The sequence below is a fragment of the Sceloporus occidentalis genome, unplaced genomic scaffold (assembly GCF_023333645.1).
Source record: "Sceloporus occidentalis isolate IW3139 unplaced genomic scaffold, rSceOcc1.0.p SCAF_139, whole genome shotgun sequence".
NCBI classification, from domain to species: Eukaryota; Metazoa; Chordata; class Lepidosauria; order Squamata; family Phrynosomatidae; genus Sceloporus; species Sceloporus occidentalis.
The window spans coordinates 205,818-229,635 of NW_028317119.1; the positions used below are offsets into that span (position 1 = coordinate 205,818).

Consider the following 23,818-nt stretch of genomic DNA (forward strand, 5'->3'; position numbering starts at 1 on the left):
TATTTTTGGTTAGTCTCTCAACTCAAATAACAGTTTATCTCTACTACCAAGCAGCCTTCATCCACTCATCAAAGAGTTCAGAGGTCATTAGAGGTTCAGGAAGCTCTCGCAGGTATGACTTCAGTGCACCTAGAATGAGTGAATAATACAGTTCATATGGTTCTTTATACCTCTATGCAAATTAAGGTCTAAATGATGGTAGAGAAGCAGCTAATTAGGACATAACATGAAATATAAATTACTCTATTGAGATATTTCCCATGGCCAAAACAGAGATAATTCTACTACTGCTAGAAACTTCAATGAACAATGTGAGGACTTTTATAAGCATTCTTTAAAAGGCAAATAAACCCAAAACAAAACATAACACATCACCAAAATGTAACACCAGGCTGTTTTATTATTTGTTGAATCCTTTGTGACCAAGGCTGTTTTAACACTTTTGCAGTGCTCGCGTTAATTTGTAATATTCTCCTTTCCCACCGTATTGGCCTGATTATAGTCCGCACCGATTATAGGCCACTACCTTAAAGTTTGGTGCTATTGTAGGAAAAGGCAGAAATTCTAAATGCCTTTTTTTCATCTGTAAGTAACAAAGAAGAGCCACTACCTGCTGATTAGCAATTCAGCACTACAGAAACCTTAAATCAAATGTGGCTGACTCCAGATAAAGTGAATGGCTGACTCCAGATAAAGTTCTTAAACATTTAAGTAAACTTAAAGTAGACAAAGCTGGGATGGGATACACCCAAGGATACTACGGGAAGTTAGTCAAGAAATAGCCAGACCACTGTTTTTGATTTTCAAAGATTCTTCCCAGTCGGGAATGGTACCAAAGGATTGGCGGATGTATAGATCAGGGTGTTGCTGTAGATGTTGTAGATGTTGTCTATTTAGATTTTGCAAAAGCATTTGAAACTGTTCCAATAGTTATTGTATAAGCTATGTGTATATGTGTGTGTAAGCACAATGCACGTGTATATGTGTGTGTAAGGGCAGGATATGTTTATATGTGTGTGTGTAAGGGCAGTGTATGTGTGTTTATGAGCATGTGTGTGTAAGGGCAGTGTATGTGTATATGTCACGTACGTACCGGCACGCAGGGTCGGCGCCGGCTTTCTACCGGATCCCTGGTGCCGGCGTCGTCTCGGCCGGCGGCTTCTTCACTCCCCACATCCACGTGGGGAGCTGGGGAAGATGGCGACGGAGCGGCGTCGGGTACCAAGAGAGGGGCGGCGCTTCTTCATGCCGCCCCGGTACCTCCTCCTTCTGCCGCCTGTGTGCAGGAGAGGGTGGGAGGTGAAGCCGAGGAGGCTGTTGCTAGAGGGGCGGCGCTTCCAGCGCCGTCTCCCTCTAGAGTTCACATAGAGGGCGGTAATAGGGCGGGATCCACAGGCGTGACGTCATACAGCACACCTGTGATCCCTATAAAAGCCCCAAGCACCCTCTCAGCAGTGCTCAGATATTCTGAGACGCTCTGTATGTTACATAGCGTCCCAAGTGCTGTGCTCCTTGCCCTATTTTGAACCTGTGCCTGAACCTGTGCCTGAACCTGTGCCTGAACCTGTGCCCGAACCTGTGCCCGAACCTGTGCCCGAACCTGTGCCTACACCTGTGCCTACACCTGTGCCTGCACCTGTGCCTACACCTGTGCCTACTCCTGTGCCTGAACCGGTATCGTTATCCATACCTGTACCTGTACCTGCACCTGTATTGCTACCGTGCCTGTACCTGCACCAGTACCGTTACCTGTGCCTATACCTGCACCTGTGCCTTTACCTGTGCCTGCGCCTATACCTGTACCTTTGCCTGCGCCTATACCTGTGCCAGTACCGTCACCTGCACCTGTGCCTGCGCCTGTACTGTCACCTGTACCTGTGCTGGATCCAGACCCTGGACTTTACCTAGTAAAGTGAGTCTGCACTACACCTGTTTTTGCGTCCCTATTCCTTTGGTCGTCCTGCATATTGGGCTCCTTCTCTGAACTGAACACAGACACCCAGTGGTGTCTGACAGTATATGTGTGTGTGTGTAAGGGCACTGTAAGTGTATATGTATGTTTATGGGCAGTGCGAATGGAGAGGCGTGTGTAAGTGCAGTGTATGTGTATATGTGTGTGTGTTTATGAGCAGGTGTGTGTATGGACAGGTGTGTAAGCGCAGTGTATGTATATGTGTGTGTAAGGGCAGTGTATGTATATGTGTGTGTGTAAGGACAGTGTATATGTATATTTGTGTTTATGGGCAGGTGTGTGTAAAGCCAGTGTGTAAGGGTCCTGGGAGGAAGGCTAACATTAGCCTTTTTTAATGGAAAAAAATATCTGCTATATATATATATATATATATATATAAATATGCCCAGGAGACATGAGAGATACATATTCATACCAGGAGTGCCTGCTGATGTCACGGGAAACACCCCAATTTAAGGGAAAAATGGGCAGGGGAGTGGGATGTGTCAGGACCCCAACCCCCACCACCTACTGGATTTGGGTGTCAACCCAGAGAACTGGGGATTCTCCCAGAGTCTCTGGGTTTCCCAGGTATGTACATATTTTGTATCTTTCTTTCCTCCCGGTAGCTCAGCATGCAGAACTCATCCTCAAATATGCCTGATACATGTTAATTGGTACATGTTAAGAAAACAATAATTTTTGGGGAGATTCATGGTTGCTGTGGGCAATATATAGCTTGTGGGTGTTATTTTGATGTTTAGGTGTGAACTTTTTGCTCAACAGTGAAAATATGCTGTCTGGAAAACACTGTGCAATCATGATTTGGAGTAGACCTGTGGTATGTAGATTAATTGTTACTGTATTATTTCTTTGCTTGTGACTCATTGTATTAATTTAAGAAAGATAAACTTGTGCTTGTGTTATTGGCCAAATGTATGCTTTCAGGAAATAAATCCTTTTGTTTATTTTTTCTGACATTTTATACTAGTTTGACCATGGAATTTATCACTTTTTTAAAAATCATAAAAGACAATTTTGTGATATCTGGCCCCCTCGACCAGTCTGCCAAAGTTCAAGAAAGAAGAATGAAATGGATTGAGGCCAATCAGTCCAGTATCAAAAAAATGAATAGTAAACACTAAATGCAGATTACTAGTGTTCATTTTCTAAAATGTAAATTATAATATGTTCTCTTTATACAGTAGAGTAGCAGATAGTCTACCACTTTTTTTTTTATTTTCTGTGTCAAGTGGACAATAGTTTACCTGCCACAGCATGAGGTTCAGAAGTAAATTCAGCCAGGTCACTTGTGCCTGCACCCAGACTGGCCTTAAGCTTCTTCAGAACTGAGGCCCCAGCAGCTAATCGAAAGAGGCCCTGGTAGAAGAACAGATTAGTGTCACATGCCTTCAAGGAAATGTCACAATAAAATATTCCAAATTCTTTACTGACCCATAAGAAATAACAAATCTGAATGATTTGTTGACAATTTGTTATGCATCCATACTGAGATTCAGTGAACATAGAAAGAAAAACCCCTTCCCAAATAAGATTGCTCAAGTCATTAAACCACCACCACCCTTTTACACACCTTAGCAGCAATCACACACACATGCACAAGAAAATATTTTTGAACGGACCTCTTCCTGCATTCCATGCGTCAGGAGCATTTTAACACAGGCAGATATGGGCACAGCAATCTCGCAGTCAAACCTAGACAGATGTGTCTCCAGTGGTACACCATAAACAGTAGCCGGTGTCTGCTCTCCTGGGGAGTGGGCTGTGAACAGAGAGAATGGGTGAAAGCATGACTGAGGATACACAGAGGAGAGTTGTTATACGATACAACAACTTTTCTCTGTCAGTGAGGATATCAGTAATATAGATATCGGTTTTAAAGCCATGGCTGACAGATGTTTTACCAATAGTCCGCCGCAATTATTTATGCAGAAGCATGCATCAAAAATGTGTGTTTATGTTGTCAATCGTAGGTTGATTTTTCTGTTGAGTAATGGTATCCAGGGATCTGGATGGAGCAAAATCAATCCATAATTCATATTTATATGTGGACTAGAGATGGATATAATCTCCAGTTGTTCCACAGATCTTGTAGGATCTATTTGATGCCGAGGGGTATATTCTATGAATGGGGTATTATTACTTTGCAGGATGCTTCTTGTACAAGAGAGCAAGTTGTACATTGTTTCATATTTTCAAATATTTCTGTTTATTGGGCCAACTCATCCTAGGTCTCTCTCCCACTGTACTGTAAAGGAGTTGAAATGTTGTCTGGGTTTCTGGGAGAATATGAACACAAATGTTTGTAGAGTGTACGGTGGGGAAATAGCAAAATTACATTACATTATATTTATTTATAAAGCGCTGGCCGATTCCGCAGACCTTTGTTACAAGATGTTGAATTCAGCCTGCCTGTGGAAGCTTACACAGTTCTCTAATTTGTTGATAAGTGAACTACACAGTCATAGGTAACTACAGTGCGCAGAGCTACAGTTAGAGATTGTGGATGATATGTATCCATAGAATAACTGACAAGAGGGCTTGAGATATGTATACCCTGCCTAGTTTCACCTAGTATGCATCATGTAGGAGGAGATCATCTGAGTTAGTCAACCACATCTTAGCGTGTTTTGTGTACTTTATGTTTACTAGGAAATGGGTGTGTAATGGAATGAGAATAGTGTGGACTAAGCATAACAGCTGTGAACAATATTCATCTAAGTAAAGTTCTTAACTGATACAATGAGTTATAAAAATGCATCCAAAATGCATTAGGCTTTATATTTTGACAAAGTCTCCAAGGCTCCTTTTGTAAAGTGAGGTGAGCTAGAGAGCAAAACGCTTAAGTAGCAGATGTGGGAAAGTTGCTACTTGATGTTGAAATTCATGATGAGAAGCTTCATTGACTGCATCGTATCCATTTCTTGGCAAAGAACAGAATGTCTTTTTTCCTCTAATAGATGATCCAATGACATGATGACATTTGTTAGAGGAATTTAGTCCTTATGTGAGTACCTTAAATGCTAGAGTCTTTGAAACTGGGCAGGCCATCTCATCTGTTGAGGGTGAACAGCATACATGCTTTTTATTCTGACCTTTTGATTTTTGTAGCAATCATTAAGGAAGGTACCTGGGCCTGGGAAAATATAGGCATAAAGACAGAGGAGAGGAACAAAAGCAGGGTATAAAAAAGGAAAGTGTATGACAGACAAAAGATTTTGTAGGTGCCATAATTACAAAAACAAAAGTTGGTCCTATGCTGCAGGTCATAATTGAGCAATGAGGGTGGGTTTGGGTTGAAAATAAACTCCACCTATACACAGTATAGGACAGGGGGTGGCTTCAATAAGAGAGGACATTGCAACAAGGAATGTCCAGACAAGGAGGCAAAAAAGGGCAAAGGAAGATGCACAACCTGCAGTTAAATACAGTATACTGTACAACATTGCTTATCTTGAAATCTAGATTGAGCCATTTTACAGCTATTGTCTGCTTGATTTCTGTAGCTTTGATTGTGGTCCGTGTTGGTATAATAAGCAAGATAGCATTGCTTATGAAGGATATGTGACTCATCTGCACATGGACTAGACGTGGCGTGTTGCTACACATCTGGAGGATGATGAAAGAACTTTGAGTCATATGGTATAGTGCATTTCCATGCTACGGCTCTGAAAAATGCTGTAGTTTGTAGTGTATGAAAGTCTTGAGTATTTTACTTTTTTAGCATGTTCACCATAGATCCACAGCTAAGAATTCCAGCTTATTTCTGCCATCTATAACAATTGTTACTTGTCAGTGTCATTAAAAAATAGGGAAAAGAAGCAATCAGTAAATACTTCATAAAAAAACTGAAGAATCTTGTGTGAAAAGTTCTGCTTCACGTGTGTTTGCTAAAAAGGAAAAAATTCTTAAGATGACAAAGTGTGCAAGTTCATGCAGCAAGGGCTTGGACAAATTACCATATATTTGTAGAGGAAGCAGCCTTAGTCAGTGGTTTAGCCCCTGATGAAGAGAGACCCTGTGCAAGGTCAAGCTATATAGTAGTCAAAAACCTTCCTATCAGTCCCTGATGGAGTATCACCATTTCACGATGGTTGTAAATAGCATGGAAAGGCCCATTGTTCGTTCATGACCAGCTATAGAGTTGTGTTGAAGGGCAGCAAAGCTTTTAAAAAGAAATGTCTTAAAAAATCACTGTGGTCTTAAAGCGCTGTAAATTTGCTGTATTGGATTAGAGTGGAGGTTTTGGTACTGCTCTGCTACCTAAGTAAACCTAGGTCTACTTTCACCTCTGCTAAGCCTCCTGAAGAGATGATTGGATGTTTGTCTGGATGCTTAGAACCATGCCTGCTAGTTCTGACATGGATACTTAAGTGCATAAAGCTTCCAATTCCATTTGTGCGAAAGTCTGTTGCTCTAAGCCTGGTTGAATCTGTATTAGAGTGGTCTGAAATAACCCTGATTTCATTTTCAAATTAAGAGTAGATGGGCACATTTTTGGGGTCCATTTTGATGAAGAGATGTCTTCTCTGCCTAAATCTGCTTAGAGGTCTTTGGTGTGTTACATCCTAAATATTCACCCAATTTTTGCTGTGATACTAACAGGAGAAAAGCACTCCAAAATATATTTAATTCTTCTGGTTTTGGCAACACCTCATCTGCCATTTTTCAACTTGTATATGCTAAACTAAACTTCAATTCTCGTCATAGACTGCAGATATTTATTTTTAAATATATTTCTATAAATATGGTATCTCATCCTGGCAGATCTGAGGCAGATGCCTGATGTATTTCTTTACTTGTTTAATTTGGGCGGAAACTGCACTTATTGTAAGGTAATTTTGGCAGTCATATGAAAGAAATTCACAGGTATGCTGTAAAACCACGATTTTAGGTTACTTGTAATTAAGTCATAGTATACATGTAACAGGCTACTGCACAGTGTATCCTAGTGGCCAAAAGAGTTACAGCACATGGCAGCGCACATCCTCACAAAAAACCAAAAACTTTATTTAACATGGAGGATGTTAAATAAAGTAAAAAAAAAAAACCCCGATGTTTTAATTTAAACCCTGTGCGGCCGCAGGCCCGTAAGGCCTGCCCTGGTGGGGGCTTCCCGACCCCTTAGAGTGGCGGACCCGGTCGCAGTTGCGGCGGGCTTAAGGGGCAGGTGCCCCTTATGCCCTGCGTTAATGAGGCCGCATAGGCCCAGTCAGTTCGGTCCTGACTGGGCCTATTTTAAGGTAGGTGCAGCTCCATCAGCCCCTAAATCAATCTGGCCTGGCCCACCGGGCAAACGGGTCTGGTCCCTAATGTAGTTTAAAGGTAGGTTAAAAGTTACGTACTTTGCAAGCATGCAAAGTATGGGGTCAAGTTTTACAAGCTACATGAGCAAGTACACATTCTCCTTTCACATTTTTGAGGAGAAGGACATTTAGTTTTCTCCTTCAGAACTGCCCTTGGGGCATGATTAGACTGATATGTTAAGTCAGTTAAGAAAGCTAAAACTTGAGATGCTCCCAAGCTGTTCTTGGTGGAGCATCTCATAGTTGTTTTTAATAATATTTTACGCTTTGGGGGTCCTTTGGGCTTCACCTTAAGTGGGATACAATGGAAAAAATAGTGTGACCTCACCTTATTTTATCCCAATAAATTATACCATCTCTGTGTGGACAATTATTATTACAGCATCACTTTATGCATATCTTTAAATCCCTGGCCTGTGTGAGTAAGAAAAATAGGAATCTGCAAGGAACAGGTACATCCCAGGCAAATGTGCAGCAGTACCATCGCTTTGGGCAGCACTAAATTATTGGCACTAAGGTACACAGACTGAAAAGTTGTGTACACATTGTCAACCGTACACAACGAGTCTGCGGTGCCATTACCTTAGAGTTAGAAGAGGAAATGCACAAATATCTAAACAGTGTCTAATTGATTACAACAGGCATTTGTGGGTTGACCCAGCTGACAAGCCCCTGAAACTACATTTACTGAACAGAAAGAAATGGTGTAAAAATGTGCCATTAACTCAATACAAACACCAGTGTTTATTTAATACATGCTATACAAAGGGGAAACAACATACGGTACATCTCTGGAGTATCAGCTCAATGTTATCACAGATTTTCTGCACAGACAAACCCCTATGCGTGAACAGTTACACCATATTTCCATATTTCTGTTATCTAGATGTATAGCTTTTGCTGGATTTCACTGCAGTTGAACTTAACCCCTTAATGACAAAGCCCGTACGGGCTCAAAATGCATTGTTTTCAATGGGTTTAGGGGCCGCCCATTGTCTTTAAGGGGATAACCTGCAGATTACCGACAGATTGGCTGCATGGCAGGCATCCAAGTATGGTACTTCTAGACAAATATCTTGGGTTGTCTGCTTTTATTAAATATATAATTGTGTGGTTTCTTTGTTCGCTAAAACGAAGAAACAGCAATGTACAACTTCTAATAATGGCTCTGTAATTTCTAGAAATGCATAGAAATGATCAGACAGATGCCCTTTTTTTATTACCTATCATTTTTTAAAAATAAATCCTACTTGTCCTGACAAAAACAATATATAATTGGTTTGGGTACACAAAACATGAAAAATGAATAATTGATTTAGATCAAGGAGTTAATTGACCTTGCAATAACTAAGCTATCTTAACTATCCTTTTTGAAACTAGCATGCTCCCATACTGACCTGTCTGCTTCAAAGTGTCCCTGAGCTCTCCAAGCGCTTCTATCAGGTGTTGCAGGGACTTTTTATGATACTCAGCCTGCAGTTCCAGGAGCTGTGAAAGATATACAGGTGACAATGGAAAGTAGTGGGGTCAGTAAAAAAAATGTGATTTTAAGTCATCCTAAATATTATTCATTATAACAGGACTGTCAGTTTGAAAGCTTGTAGTCTGGATAGGTGCATAGAAGCATCTTCATGATTGTGTACCTAATTTTCAACACGCCTTATTGTGCCAAATATATATATAACGCTACACAGATTAGAGTTATCTGATAACATTGCTTTTTGCAATCTATTTTACCATTCTAAATATGTCAAATGTTGCCAGTGTGAATTATGTGAGCATTAATCTGTGTTTCCAGTGCAGGAGCATGTGTGTTCAGTGTGTATAGTTGCTCAACTCACCCTGATAAAGTATTTTTCATATTCCTCCTCCTTGGTCATGAATTGATAAAGGTCTGACAAATATTCATCCTGGAACCAAACCAGGGAGGGTATTAATACAAGACTTCTGTGCAAACTAACAAAGCTTATAGTTATATCAACAACTACCATACCTGGGAACTCTCCGGGTTTGACCCGGAGATTGCCGGGTGAGCACTGCTTCTCCGGTTCTCTGAGTCAAGCCCCGAATCCTCCGGGTCGCAGGAGCGGGGCCTTGACACGTCCCGCTCCCCGCCCATTTTCCTTTAAATGCAAGTGTTTCCAGCCTCCGTCAACGCCCACTGGCCCCACTGACGTCAGTCTGCAATCCTGGCCGTGTCCCTCAAGGGAAGGCTCCAGGTAGCCAGAGCCCAGACGTTCCCAGGTATGACAACTACATATACTGTTTTATTATCGTTATGATTATAGACATAACATATTGCATAATGTTATCGATCTACGATCGCTTTCTTCAACATAAACGGTGTTGCTGTAATGTCTCAATGTCAAGGCATTAAGCAACACCGAGGTCAGCATCAGGGCCTAGGTTTCAAAAATATAAAGTTTGATGGGGTAAATTGCATTGGCCAGCTTAAAAGATACCCGAAATAGCACATGACAACAGAATGACCAGATTTGGAACAAAATGGTTTTGAAATCGTGAAATGCTACTTATACTTATTGCCCAATAACTTGCAGGAAAAAAGCAAAAAAACCCCAAAACATTAAAACATTTAGTATTTCTAAACTTAGGACAAATTGAAGCCTTTTTGTCCTGAAAAAACAATATATATATATATATATATATAACATGTGTGAGTACAGTAAATGGAAGAGGAGAAAATTACAGCTAAACTTGTGCACCGCAAAAGTGTTAAAACAGTCTTGGTTACAAAAAATAAAAAAACAGCCTGGTCCTTAAGGGGTTAACCATTTTTTTGACATTGTTATTACGATGATTATTATTTACTTCTAAGGTCTCAGTGCTCATATGTAAAGTTTTCCCATTGATTTCAATAGGATCCCTTTCCTGCCACTAATCAGCTGCGCAAGCTGTCAAGAATCCTCCCACTGTTTTTATTGGAAGCACTGTCCTGCTAGTGATTGACAGCATAAGCATCCAATCAGTTGCAAGAAGTTTTGGATCCTGGAAGAAGAAAGATGATTTTGTAGAATGGCTGTAAATTATGTGTCAGATTATTGCTTTATCTCATTTACTGTACCACACAAGATATATATTTTTTTTCAGGACAATAAGGGCTTTCTTTAGATACCATTATTTTGATCGTATTATATAATTTACTATAAACAAAAGGATAAAGTAGAAGACTTTTCCTGACTTTTACTTGAATTTTTTTTTACACAAGGTAATCACTATTACCGTATTTGCTCGATTATAAGACGACCCTGATTATAAGACGACCCCCCAAATCTGAATATTAATTTAGGAAAAAAAGAAAAAGCCTGACTATAAGACGACCCTATAGGAAAAAAGTTTTACCAGTAAATGTTAATTCATGTAAACTATTTTTTTTTCAATAAAAGCTATGATTGAGAAAAATATTTTGGTTTTATTTCCTTGCCTTATACTCCTATATGCCACTCTGGCATTGAGAGGGTTAAAAGGCATATTATGGGGTAGAGTGGCATATAGGGAGGTTTAAGGCATTTCAGGAGGCAGAGTGGCGTATAGAGGGTTAAAAAGGCATTTCTGGAGGCAGAGTGGCATTAAGGGGGTTAAAAGGCATTTCATAGAGCACTCTGCCTCCAGAAATGCCTTATGCCCCCCATTTAACACTCCCTCCTCCAAACTTACCGGTACTTCTGAGTCCCCTGTCGTGTAGCTGGGGCAGCGTGTAGATGTCTACGCGATCCGCGTAGACACCTTCCGCTGCAGCCTTATGGAGGTGTGGCTAGCAGCGGGGGTTGTCTGCGTCCGTCGTGCAGACGGTCCTCGACTGTCAGAGATCAGAGTTCCCGGCGCCGGTGCACTCTGATCTCTGACAGCCGGGGAAGGTCTGCGCAATGGACGCAGACAACCCCCGCTGCTAGCCACGCCTCCTTCCTGCTGCAGCGGAAGTTGTCTACCCCCGGCTACACACCGGGGACTCAGAAGTACCGGTAAGTGGGGCGGGGGGGGGAGACAGGAGGATCCAGGTCCCCTGCAGCTGCGGGGGATCTGGATCTTAGTCGTCTCATAGTCAGACCTATTTGAGGTCTGATTATAAGACAACCCCGATTATATGACGAGGGGTATTTTTCAGAGCATTTGCTCTGAAAAAAACCTCGTCTTATAATCGAGCAAATACGGTAAATAGATTCTACTGTTTCTCCTGAGATTAGAAATACCCATTTTTTTTATGTTGTTTTTTTTAAAAAACGTTTTCCTGCAAGTTATTGAGCAATAAGTACAAGTAGGGTTTCACTATCTTAAAATTTGGTCATTCTGCCGCCATGTGCTATTTCGGGTATGTTTTAAGCTGGCCAATGAAATTTGTATGGTTTTTTTTTTGCTTTTTTGCACATTATAGGGCAATAAGTACAAGTAGCATATTGCTGTTTTAAACCTTTTTTTTTCCAAATATGACCATTATGCCTCCATATCCTATTTGGGCCATCTTTGAAGCCGGCCAATTTCATTTACCCCTATCAAGCTATATATTTGGTTGACAACTAAACATTTCAGGGTATTTCAAATGCAACATCCCTTCAGTACAGTGATACCACCCATGCATGGGTTTGTCAGGTTACTTGTAAGTAAAAGGCCACATTTCGGAAGTGTGCATTTTTCTGTCCCCTTGTCCTATTTGGGAGATATTTGTAGCTGGTTAGTTCAATTTACCCCATCAGATCATTGATTTACCTCAGGGTAATTTAAATGCTATTATTTAAACTCTTTCCATGCACACATTTTTCTACCAGCCTTTATCAAAGTTTGCAGTAACATTTTTTGTGTGGTTTTTTTCCCACACACATTCTACATTAGCTATGAATTTATAGCTCCTGGTATATACCACAGCCAAACAACACGATAATATGTGTTCAGCAACATCTCCTGAGTACAGTGATAACACCAATGCATGGGTTTGTCGAGTTATTGGGGGGGGGGTAAAAGGCCACCTTTGCGAGGTGTGCATTTTTGGGGAGAATTTAGACATCTGGACAGTCTGTGTCCATGTCCTTTTTTGGGATATATTTGGACCCGGCTAATTTGATTTACCCCATCAAATCATACATTTTTTTAAAAAGACACCTTATGGGCATTTAAAATACCAGTATTTGAACTCATACCATGCGAGACTTCATGCGAACGTATAGCGCTAATTTTAGGACTTGCTCACAAAAATACACTTTTTAATATATATATATATATATATATATATTATATATATTTGGCGTTTTTTGCATTTTGTTGGAACTCAATGGTTCCCCTGATGGTGACATCAACCCATTTTTATTTTTTTATTTATTTTACTAACTGTGATTAGTAAGCTGGGCTCCATTGACTTGCATGGTTAGATACAGTACCTGTATTCAACCTACAGAGGGAGCCCAGAGTTCTCAGGAGGGTCTGGAGAGACTGTAATCAGCAAAAATATTTTTACTGCGCATGTATTTATATTTAGATGACATATTTCAGTGTACTGATGTTATTCTTTGGGTTTCAGATTTGAGAAATTTCAATAATGGTATTATTCAACACAGGTTTTAGAGATTTGTTCAATCTGAGTAATTTGCCATATGTGCAAAAGTGGAAACATACCCATTATTGTTTCCATACTTGACAGTTCCATAGTTTTGCAGAGTCTCTGTCTTAATTGGGGCTGCTTACCATCCCACCAGTTCGAAATACAAAACTATGTATTTCTGGAAAGTGGACAACCCACAACTCTTACGAGCATTTGGATAGTCATCTGTACACACAATTAATTTTTTAACCCCTTCTTTACTTGGACTCAAACCTGGAAATGTTTTCAATCATGATATAGATATAAGGATATTTATGTGAAAGTAAACATAAAAAAAAAGTTCTAATTTGTAATAGGTTGGGGGTACATATTATGGCACAATGCAAATGATCAAACTATTTTTCCTGCACGCTGACCAGCTGATCTTACCGTAAATGATTTGGTAACATGCAATTAGCTTAAATGTGAGGCTATAATATGCCAGACTTCAGTCACCTGCCTTGGGTGCAGACTTTTTTTTATCATGTTTTCACATTATGTTCCATGTCATTATGGCATAAAGCCCACTATGTTTACGACAGCATACAATGACATAAAGGATGGAAGGAGTTAAAAATCAGGAGGCAACGCACACTATACTGTGATTATGAGTGTTCGTAGCTTTGAGCAGACAGTGATTGTATTTTGGATTTGCGCCATGGGAGCTGAATCTCTTTCTAGTCAGAATACATTTATGGGGTGATCCGCTATTGCATGAAAACTCTACGAAGCTTGGAAAACACAGGCCATGATCACACCAAGCTCTTCCTGGAAAGTTATGTAATACGGGGCATGTATGACTTAAAAGACATAGACATTTCCAATGTAATAGACAATATGTTTACACATAAATACTGATTAAAGGATTGATTACACATAAATCTATATGATGTCAACAAACCTTGCTTTGTTCAAGTCGTCTTCTTAGCTCTTCCTCCTCCTCCTTAAGACTTTCCAGTTTGGCTGGTGTCCCTGTGCTGACACCTCCTTGCCCCCCAGAAATATTCTTCTGGGCCTGAGATAATCTATAAGCAAAAGAGTTTCTGTACTTTGCTCATAGTTATGTGTAGCTATATGCACATATAACACAGTGCACATATCTACACATGCAACATGTACATGTTACATGTAACTGTGTACATTCTTAATATACAGGGTGATTTGTACACCTATGCACATTTTGCACACAAAACCATGTAAGTTTTGAGATGCATCATTCCTACAAAATTGTATCCTACAAATATTTAGTGCTTTCCGGTATATATCCCTGTAAAAACACATCTATACAGACCTACCAAAAAGCTTCAGTTTACTTATAATAGAATATTACATATCAATACTGACATATACATAGCACTGCATGTACCTGTATACATAAGAGGAAGCCATGTATGTTGTGTAACGCACTGTTAGATGAAGTTGTATATTTATTTTGTGAATACTTTTTATGTATCACACACATATACATATATATTATATATCTATAATTACCTGTTCCTTATATTGTTCCAGTCTGTAATCAGCTTCTGGAGTTGTTTCCTGTGTTTTAGGATACCAGGTAATTCATCCTGAGAGAAGAGATTGGAGGAACAGCTTTTTGTCAGGGAGTACTTTATTGTGCTATAGTTTTGTGGCACTATATATGAAGATGAAGAGTTGTAATATCAGAAGACAACAGTGGTAGGGAGTTTTTAAAATGTCAGTATCTTGGTCTCTGTTGAGTCATGGTCAACTGCCAACATTTAACGAGACCGAAAAAATAGTATTAGGCAGAAATGATAAGACAAGTGATAAGAGTAGGAGGAATATTTATGGAATGTAAATGGAAGTGGTAGATAAAATGGGAAAGAAAAGTTACAGTACCTCACTTAGTCTGTTTAAGGGCTGTATTACATCTCGCTCCATGATCATTTCAAATTCTACCAGGTCTTGAGCCAAGGAGTTCTCCACACAGCAGCTCATTTCCAGTGTTCTCCTATAAGAGACTTTATATTGGTTTGCTATAATTCACTTTATTGTCCATGTGATGGTCTAGGTTTCCAACAGCTTTTAATTTGATTTTTTAATTTGTTTAGCGCAATTATTTATTTTGTCTTTCTTTACTCGAGTATGGTTGCCAGCTTTTACAAGAGCACCTTTATAGACAGGGGTGGTACTAGACCCAGTCCCACCCTGGGCAAAAATACCCCTCATATCTATAATTTTAAAGCCTAGCAGCATCAACAGTAAAGATGTTATACAGAGTAGGTTGCAGAGAAATTATTTCTTATGCAGGGGCAGCTGAGCCAGGTAAATAATTGATCTGCCCCTTCACTGATTATTATCCTGTACATTGACACCCAGACACACTGATTATAACAGAGATAGACATGTACATGGTTCATGACAGACATTTTCACAGTTGCTGGACTCGGTGAAGGACACTATGGATTTTTAAAAAACCCAATACAAAATATTGCCCCTGGGTTAAAAATATGTTGGAGGGAATCATCTTATCCCCGTACACCCAAAAAAGCAATAGTTATGGATGAACTATCAAAATACACACATATACACTGCCCTTACAAAAGCCTGCCCATACACACGCAAGCCTGCCTATACCCACATACACACGTGATTCCCGTGGTAGGAGATTAAGTGCTCCCTTGCAGTGCATGCAGCTTCAGTGCAGAGCAACGAGATATGACATTATATCCAAGTATTGGGCATCAATGGTCAAAGTGAGGGGGCACAGAATCAGCCGTCTGTATAAACACTCCCTTCATTTTGGTCTGGTTAGAAGGAAATCTATGATCTCTCCAACCAGCCCTGCTCCTCCAGCAGTGGGCACATCCATGATTAAGGCATCCCAGACAGCTGTCTTGGCCCCTGGTACTAAGACAGGGCCCTGTTTATAGACTTTTTTATGGTTGAGATCATTTAGAAGGGGTTGATTTATTGAGGTATAAGTAAGAGGAAACAACATGATCATGATGGTGAGGTTAGTAATCCATATTTAAGTAAAAAGTTTTTTGTCATTTTCTAGAATACATCACCTTATATTTGCTCACCTTAGGCTTGACTCACAGTCAATCTCTTTGATACAATCAGCCATTGCCATAGATAGAGACATTAGTGCAAGCTTTTTCTACAGAAGAGAGACAAACATAGCCATTATTAATGGCTGCAGTGTTTTCTGCATTGTGTTACATTTTCTCTGATGGACCATAATACTCACCAGCCTTTTCTCTATGTCAGAGCCAATGGGGCTCTGCATACAACTAGCAAGACGTTTTCCAACAAGATGAGCCACTTTTTTCACTGGTTCTACCTGCTGGTCTGCCTGGAAGGCATAAAAGGGAGATTGAGGCATTAAGATGGTGGGGTTACTTATTTTAATACCCAATGGAACACTGGAACAATAATAAATGTAAAAGTGGTAATATTACACAATGGCATTTGTCTTGAACATGAAAACATGTTTGCTTCAGTCCCTCTCTTTGTCTAGGATAACAGGAACTTTTACAAAATCTAGTTCCAAAGATGTCCCATATTGCATGTATTACTCATTGACACATCAAACATGCACACACACACACACATATATATATATATATATATATATATATATATATATATATATATTAGCAGAATCTGATTATTTCAATGTGTTGTTCTGTTAATATACACCTGTTATTGAATTACTGTTGCATTTTATGCATAGTTATAATGTACTGTATTATTATAGCCCTGTTTGCAGTTGTGCCCTATAGCCATCCTGATACTACTGCGTGTCTCCCTGATCCTAATGTGATCACATACATGTTCCTCTAGTTAAATAGTAGGCACCTTTCTGTTTGGGACTAAAGGGACCTTTGCCTATCCTATTCTCTGCTTAATTGTTCATAGATAATAACAATTGAACCGATTCCCAGTGGAGCACAATTTCTTCAGAAACTGGAACGCTACCCACCTTAATAACTTTATTAACAAGTAAAAAATAGTTCCAAAAGTATTGGTACTAATTTAAACTGTTACATTACTGAATGCATATGGAGTCTGGCAAACAGCCGTATTTTCTAGCAATATGCTCCAGATTTTATTATCCTTTTTATAAGTTCTGTAAACAGGACGCATAAGTAAGAGGTGGAAACTCTAACTGTTTTACATAATATTAACCTAGTAATGGGACTGTGCAATCAGGAAGTAAGCTTCATTTGATATATTGTCAACATTGTCAACATGAGTGAAATGCTTGCACTAGTATGCGGTTACATAAATGTGTCAAAGTATATGTAAGAAAATAAACTTTATAAGTTTGAGTCCGATGCAAAGGTGTGCTGAGTTTTTTTTTCCGAGATAACTCTCACACAATAATGATAATAATAATAATAATAAAAATCTAACATTAAAAGCTGTTATTAGAGTATATTTGTGCTCTTTTTTTAGAATCTTCAAAATAACTCAAAGACTGTTTACTCCATCTGCCATGCACTTAACCTCTTTTTTAATAGACAAGATGTAAGTGTGGTACTGTAATGAACAAAGTTAATCAGAGTCCAATTGGTGAGTAACAGATATAGGAAACAGAAACAAAAAGCAATTTCAACATTAACCGAGAGTATGCCCTCATATCAGCATAATGATATGTTTTAAATGCCTAGGCCATTTTTGACTGATTGGTGTTTGCATCCCCATGGCAGCTCTGTCATTGGGGCTCCAGTGATCACGCATTTCTAAATATCAGTTTAAGTTCTGGAGTTCCAAGCAAACCATGTCTATAACATCAACAACAAAAAATTACATTTGCAAAAACAACCACAGAACTTTCCTCTGGTAACATGAACAGTGCAGCACCCTTAGCATAGGGCTTTCAACATCACACAACCATTACATACAGCCAGAGCTGATACAATCTTTCACTAACCTTGTCTAACAGCCATATGATACAACTGGCTACTATACAGCAGTGCTCTCTTACACCACAGATATTACTCTAGAGATAGCTTTAACTGCCAAATTTATCTATCTTTTCACTCTGTGCTTAATAGGTCACTTAACTGATAAGTTGGTCATTACTAGGTTTTTTCCTACATTGGCAAGCAAGCACATGCAGAAGGGGGGTGCTAGAGACACAAGTTGCCTCGGGCCATAAAACCCTAATGCCTTTTCATATGATCAATTGCAAGTGCTGTGGTAGTGTTATGGGTCTAGTTGCTTCACAAGGCCGGAATTGGTAGACCACTGGTACTCGCCTAGGACCAGCCCTGTGCATGTTCTATTATCCTGCTCCCTTGTGTGTATTAATTCTCATGCCTCAATGAGTGTGTCTATTTTCAGTTCACTCTCATCCTCATGCCTTTATATCCATGATCTAACCATTGTCTCACCTAAATTTTTCTACCGTTGCAAAGCATCCAAAACTTTGTCTCATTCTTCTTGTTGCCAGGCACATGCCTACACAAAAAGCACGCAGTAAATTGACCATTTGCAAAGGGGTCCAGTACAACGCTGCCAAATGATTTTAAAGTCAGCACTGTGTCTGTCACAAGGTTGAACAACCCTAGTTTGAAATTAAACAACACTGATTTACAAGGGGATGTGAAAACTTGTATTGGTGCAAAAAATCAGGATATTTGCCAAAACTGACAGACCACCATTGTGGTGACTTTGTAAGCACAATATTATGTTTATCAAAATAGGCATTGTGTGTGTGTGGGGGGGTATGACATGATAACGGTGACATGTAATGTAGGCAGAGCATCATATGATATCACAACTCCACTTACTCATAATCGTAAAAAATAGTGACAAATATGAGATATGTATAGATTTTGAAACTTCTTTACCTGCAGCAAATCCTCAGTCAGCATGTCTGTTACATCCTGGGACCTGAGGTAGGAGAAGAAAGAGGAAAAGGTGAGACTGGGAAAACTGGAAAGTTGAAAGAAAGCAGTGCATCAAAAGAGACCAGTAATAGACTAGAAGACCAAAACAGGTATAGGCAGTGAGGAAAACAATTTAACTAAGGTGTTGACAACATGTAACATGAGCTGTAACTCACATTGAAGCTATAGCCCACAGCCCAAAGCTGGAGTGATATAATTAGCTATCTTATGCTGATGAAGATGTGGGTGGAAATGATGTGTGGGATATTAGCTGTGTAAACAAGAGAGACTAACTACAGCATGAGATGGAATCAGACAAAAGTACAAAGAACAAAACAAAAGAGTGAAATATACTGAATATATTACAGATAATGTCACGCTGGATTTATGCAGTGTATGACTGTATACAGTATATGACAACGAAATATCAGAGGGGTTTATTACGTAAAATGAGAGTTTGCAGGACAGTTGAAGATTTAACTCATTGACTTAAGGCTAAGCATTACAAGGAGCCAAGCCTGGCATATTCCTTCATCAAGAACTTGCCCTGCCATAGTGAATGCAAAAGCGAATCACTAATCCACCTAACTTTAAATTACAACAAGATCAACCCTTTTTAAAGAAGAAACTGACTGGGACTGAAGCTCTCCTGTTCATTCTTTCCTTCAGAGGATGGACTGTTTTTTCCAGCCCCATGTCAACATGCACTTGTTATCTTGCACATGTATAAAAATTGCTTCCCTGTATTTAGCATCTGTATTTTGATGGCAGGGACAAATGAATCAATCACAGCCATGATTATACGGTTGACTTTTCTTTTGTCAGCATACAGATAGTACTGTACATACAGCTAGACAACATTTTTAATTTGTGAGAAAATAATAATATGGAGAACTAAAGAAAAAATAGCCAAAAAGTTAAAATGAATAACTAGAAGGAAGCATTGGGTAAGTCTGATTAGCCCAAGCAATAAGGGTAATTCTAAAAGTTTGTTGTGGGTCTCCACTTTTTTAGTTAGGGGGCTGGCGGCAACTTTGTTGATGATACGGAGAAAACAGAAGGATAAAGAATTGAATGAAACAGAGGATCAAAGCAGCGGATTGATTTTTTAGCATTCAGAACAAAAAATAAGAAAGAATCTCAAACAAAAATAGAATGCAATATAAGGAAATATGTGAAACAAAGTTGAATGCAAAACAAGGAAGTGTGACAAAATAAATGGTGAAGGGCAGAGAGAAAGTAAGAGAAATATAAGGAAGGGTGGCAGAAGCCAGACAGGGGTGGAGAAAGTACTTCTTAATGTAAAATAAATAAATGAATGCAGCTAAATCAGCCACTGATCACAGATAAAACCTTTAAACCTCTAGTTCTGAAGCACCATCCTATTAGTTGGTATTGCAGACAAAAGATTAAACATGGAACGGAAATCTAGCAACACCAATGGATAGAGAGACCTGTGTTAAAAGTGGATATAAGATCCCATTGTTTTTCTGCGAAAAAAGGCAGCGGTCATCAGCACAGCTTTTTTTGGAGCCCAGCAACGCCCAGCATGTACAAGGGAAGGTACAAGTGAAGTGGCTGGCTACCAAAGGGCGAAGGAAGCGGTGGCATGAGGCTGTTATGGGAAACTAGAGAACTTAAACCCAGGAAAAAAAGGAAACGTCATAAAACTAATTTGTTGTAGCAGAATGTGGTATTAGTAAGGCTTACCAGCACCTTCCTCCTCTTGATCCTCAGGAAGGGACAACAAGCACAGCCAAGAGGGGAAAAGCTCCAGAAAGGAAAGGCTAAAGAACATTCTATGACGTGGGTCGTGTTATATCTGAGTAATGTGTGATAATAAACAGCTTGTTTAAACATGAACTATCTGGGAAAAGTGACTTTATCTCCAACAAATCATTTGAAAAAAAAATTATATATAATGATAGAAAATGACAAATAGATTTCATTATTACGTCACATGAACACAAGTAGTTCAGCTGATTTCACAGACCCACTTGTGCCTCGTTGAAGAACTGCAAGCCTTAAAAGGCCCTTCCTTCTAACTAATGAATTTAGTTATGCTAAAAGCTATGATGCTGACAGTTTCCTCCAGTGTGTGCATGGAGGGGTTCTCTTAACAAATGTAGATTTGACTCTTTGATTAATTTAGCATTTTGCTCTTTCTTAAAGAGGTCATTTCTTTGCGATAGGATTTACTAAGTAACTGGGCTATATCCCTTGTTTAAATAGTAAGCTGTGGATTTGCATTTTTGGGAATAATTGGAAGTTGCATTTAAACCGTTTTCCTTCTATACAGGGTTGAAATATGTCATGCATGCTGATAGAGACAGGCACAGTTCTATTACATTCTACATACACAAGCACAGCTTACACAGGAAACTCTGTTGGTTGGGCAATCCTGCATGTCCTGACACTTATTTTGAGATGTGGAGACTATCACACCCCCATCGTATTAAGGCAAGTCAGAATTCAAGATGCCTTAGTGTAGGAGACTTGGCGATAACTAGGAGTGCCCACAGGTAGTGACAGGCAAAGGACGTGTTTGGCACAGCCTCAAGAGTGAAATAGAAGAGGCACCCCATGAACTTTAATCATTACTTGTGTTCTACATTGAATCTGGTATAACACGCAACTTGGTCAACAACAAAACTAATTGTTATTTTCGCATATTTTGAATATTGCAGGCAAACAAAAGTTGGTCTGTGTAATAATACCCTTCATTTATGACTTTATCTATAACACTGCGTATAAAACACACTTTGTGCGTGTTTTTGCACAATCCATACGTAAGCATGCATGTCTGTTTATGAGACTAAACTAATTTGGCAACTAATTCTGAAAGTAGTGAATGTGTTTGAGTGTTTGTGTAAGAATATCAGAAAAATGTACACAGATTACTCTGTACTTTGCCCTCATAAACTTAACACAATTATTCAAGGTTAAAGGTAGCTGAGTATCTACTCTGGAGCATTTACATGAGGAATCTAACAAAGAGCTCAAAAGAATCAAAGGGCCTACTTACAGCAACCTTTATAATAGGGCTGTGCATCTCTGCCTATCCAGTTCTATACAAACATCTATATGTACATCCTTTTACTGAACATAACAGTATACAATCAGCTTTAAATTAAGTTTAACAACAATTAACTGAAGTGGTTACGTGTAATAAGCAAACTTATTAGTTATTACAAATTGGAATCATAGGGAGGATGGCTGTAGTTGTTGCAGGAAATGCAGATCTACTGCTTCTCTGTCCTTGGTGGTCTAGTACAAAGGAACTTTAATATCTACGTCTATCATGACATGCCTCTTGACGCCCGTTTCTTGACTAACCGAGGGCCTTGACATATATAATATGCAAGCATCTTCATTCATGGGGAATATGGTCTAAACCTCCCATGCAACCAAAAGAGGTGTTGAAAACAGTGTAAGGTAGAGGTAACATGCATGAGCCTTGAAATAATTTCTAACATGGCTGTCCACCTTTATGAATTATAAAAATGTAGGGACTCATGTTGCAGGTGCATGGGGAAAGGGCTGAATTACATGTACATATTTAATAAAGCAGCAAGGATTTATAGGAGAGACGTTCAGTAATGGAAATATATCTATAGCGAGAATCCCAGTAGAACAGAGGAGTTAGAAGCTATGAAGTTATAAGGTGCAACGAAACCTAATAAATTGATTTTAAACATTACGTTTATAGAGTGCATGGAACTATGGTTAATTTGTAAGGGAGGATAATATGACTACCTTATAGAGGCAGAAAGCAGCTTTTTTCCAATTTTGCAATGAGTTACATAAGAAGTTAAATGTCTCAACAGTAGAAGGTCCTATATGTAACATGTATATCGTGATTGCAGCGCATCTGAATGCAGAGCGCTCTCAGGAGTTTATAACGCTTTCAAACTATAAACTAAAACTGTGTTCAGAAGCAATGGAAAGATATGTAATTTCTTACAATGTTTACAAGCTGTTTCAATCTAGTGGCTGTAGTTATAGAAGTAAGTTCCCTCTAATATCAAGCAGCAATGTGATAGACTATAGGGCATTCTGTTAATGCTGAATGGAGCGTTGTTACTACACCTGTTAGAGTGAGTGGATGTACTCACCTTCCTGGGCCATAGTTGGCCAGCTGTCTCATTTTGTTGAGGTGCCTTTGAATCATGTTGCAGGTGTCACTAGCCTTGCACTCTTCTTGTCTCTCCTGCTTCTCTGAGCCAGTGGGTGAGGCTGTCTCCTCCTCCTTTCTTAGTCTGCGGAAGGACTGCTTTTCTTCAGATACTGGATTTTTCTCTTCTCAAACCCTTTTTTTTTGTTCTGTGTGTTCTTTTAATTTCACACAGCCGTTATAAACAGTTTATCGCAAGCTATCACAAAATGTGTTATAGTTTTAGCTGGTATGTCCCATACATTCAATTTCATTCAAAGTTTCCCTGTTGCCCCTTGACTCTGATTATTAGTCTTGTAAGACTATTTAATGTAGTTGCTTGGTATTTCTCTCATTTTTTGTGCACTTTACCTGTCTCATGCACATTATCTGAATGCCTCTATTTAGGGAACTTCACGTATTATGTGCCTGATACTTTGTAAACTTGCAGATGTGTGTGGTCACATGTCTGTTATACTTTCTGTTCTGTTCCTGCTTATGATTAACCATCATAAAGAGGAAATATTGTTAACTGAACACATACAGGAAGGCAGTGCTAGCACGAAGTCACAAAAAACCCTAATCCATTATTTCCGCAGATACATGGAGGTGCATACACTAATTCCAGAGTTGCAGCGTGTCCTGCCTTATTCTTTGAATTGATACCTTTGCCCCACATAGTCATCTCAGGACAGGCGGGAATGCAGTAGGGTCACATAATGTGTTGTGCGCAACCAGAGTCTAAAAAAGGTTTCCGAATAGTTAAGGGGTTAGACAGTATATATGTATGTATGTTAGAGTGAGTGTGTGTATATACTGTGTTAGCATGAATGTGTATGTGGAAGTGTGTATTAGAGTAAGTGTGTGTGTGTTAGAATGAGTGTGAAAGTGTGTATTAGTATGAGAGTAAATGTGTAACTGTTTGTGTGTGCA

The 23,818-nt window shown here is 39.3% G+C and overlaps 1 protein-coding gene across 1 annotated transcript in view; it reads right to left on the reverse strand.

The window, feature by feature from the left end:
• LOC149281069 (SH3 domain-binding protein 1-like) overlaps positions 1-22,903 on the reverse strand; it is a 34,596-nt gene extending 11,693 nt beyond the window's left edge. Inside the window, exons 1-12 of the mRNA XM_089499763.1 lie at positions 22,848-22,903; positions 18,694-18,736; positions 16,083-16,187; positions 15,916-15,992; positions 14,729-14,840; positions 14,357-14,433; positions 13,767-13,890; positions 9,120-9,188; positions 8,676-8,766; positions 3,595-3,734; positions 3,220-3,331; positions 48-129 (exon numbers count right to left, since the gene is read on the reverse strand). Of these exons, the coding sequence (XP_089355889.1) occupies positions 48-129; positions 3,220-3,331; positions 3,595-3,734; positions 8,676-8,766; positions 9,120-9,188; positions 13,767-13,890; positions 14,357-14,433; positions 14,729-14,840; positions 15,916-15,992; positions 16,083-16,187; positions 18,694-18,736; positions 22,848-22,903 (1,088 nt within the window). The remainder of the gene's footprint in view (positions 1-47; positions 130-3,219; positions 3,332-3,594; positions 3,735-8,675; positions 8,767-9,119; positions 9,189-13,766; positions 13,891-14,356; positions 14,434-14,728; positions 14,841-15,915; positions 15,993-16,082; positions 16,188-18,693; positions 18,737-22,847) is intronic.
• Positions 22,904-23,818: the final 915 nt, after the last annotated feature.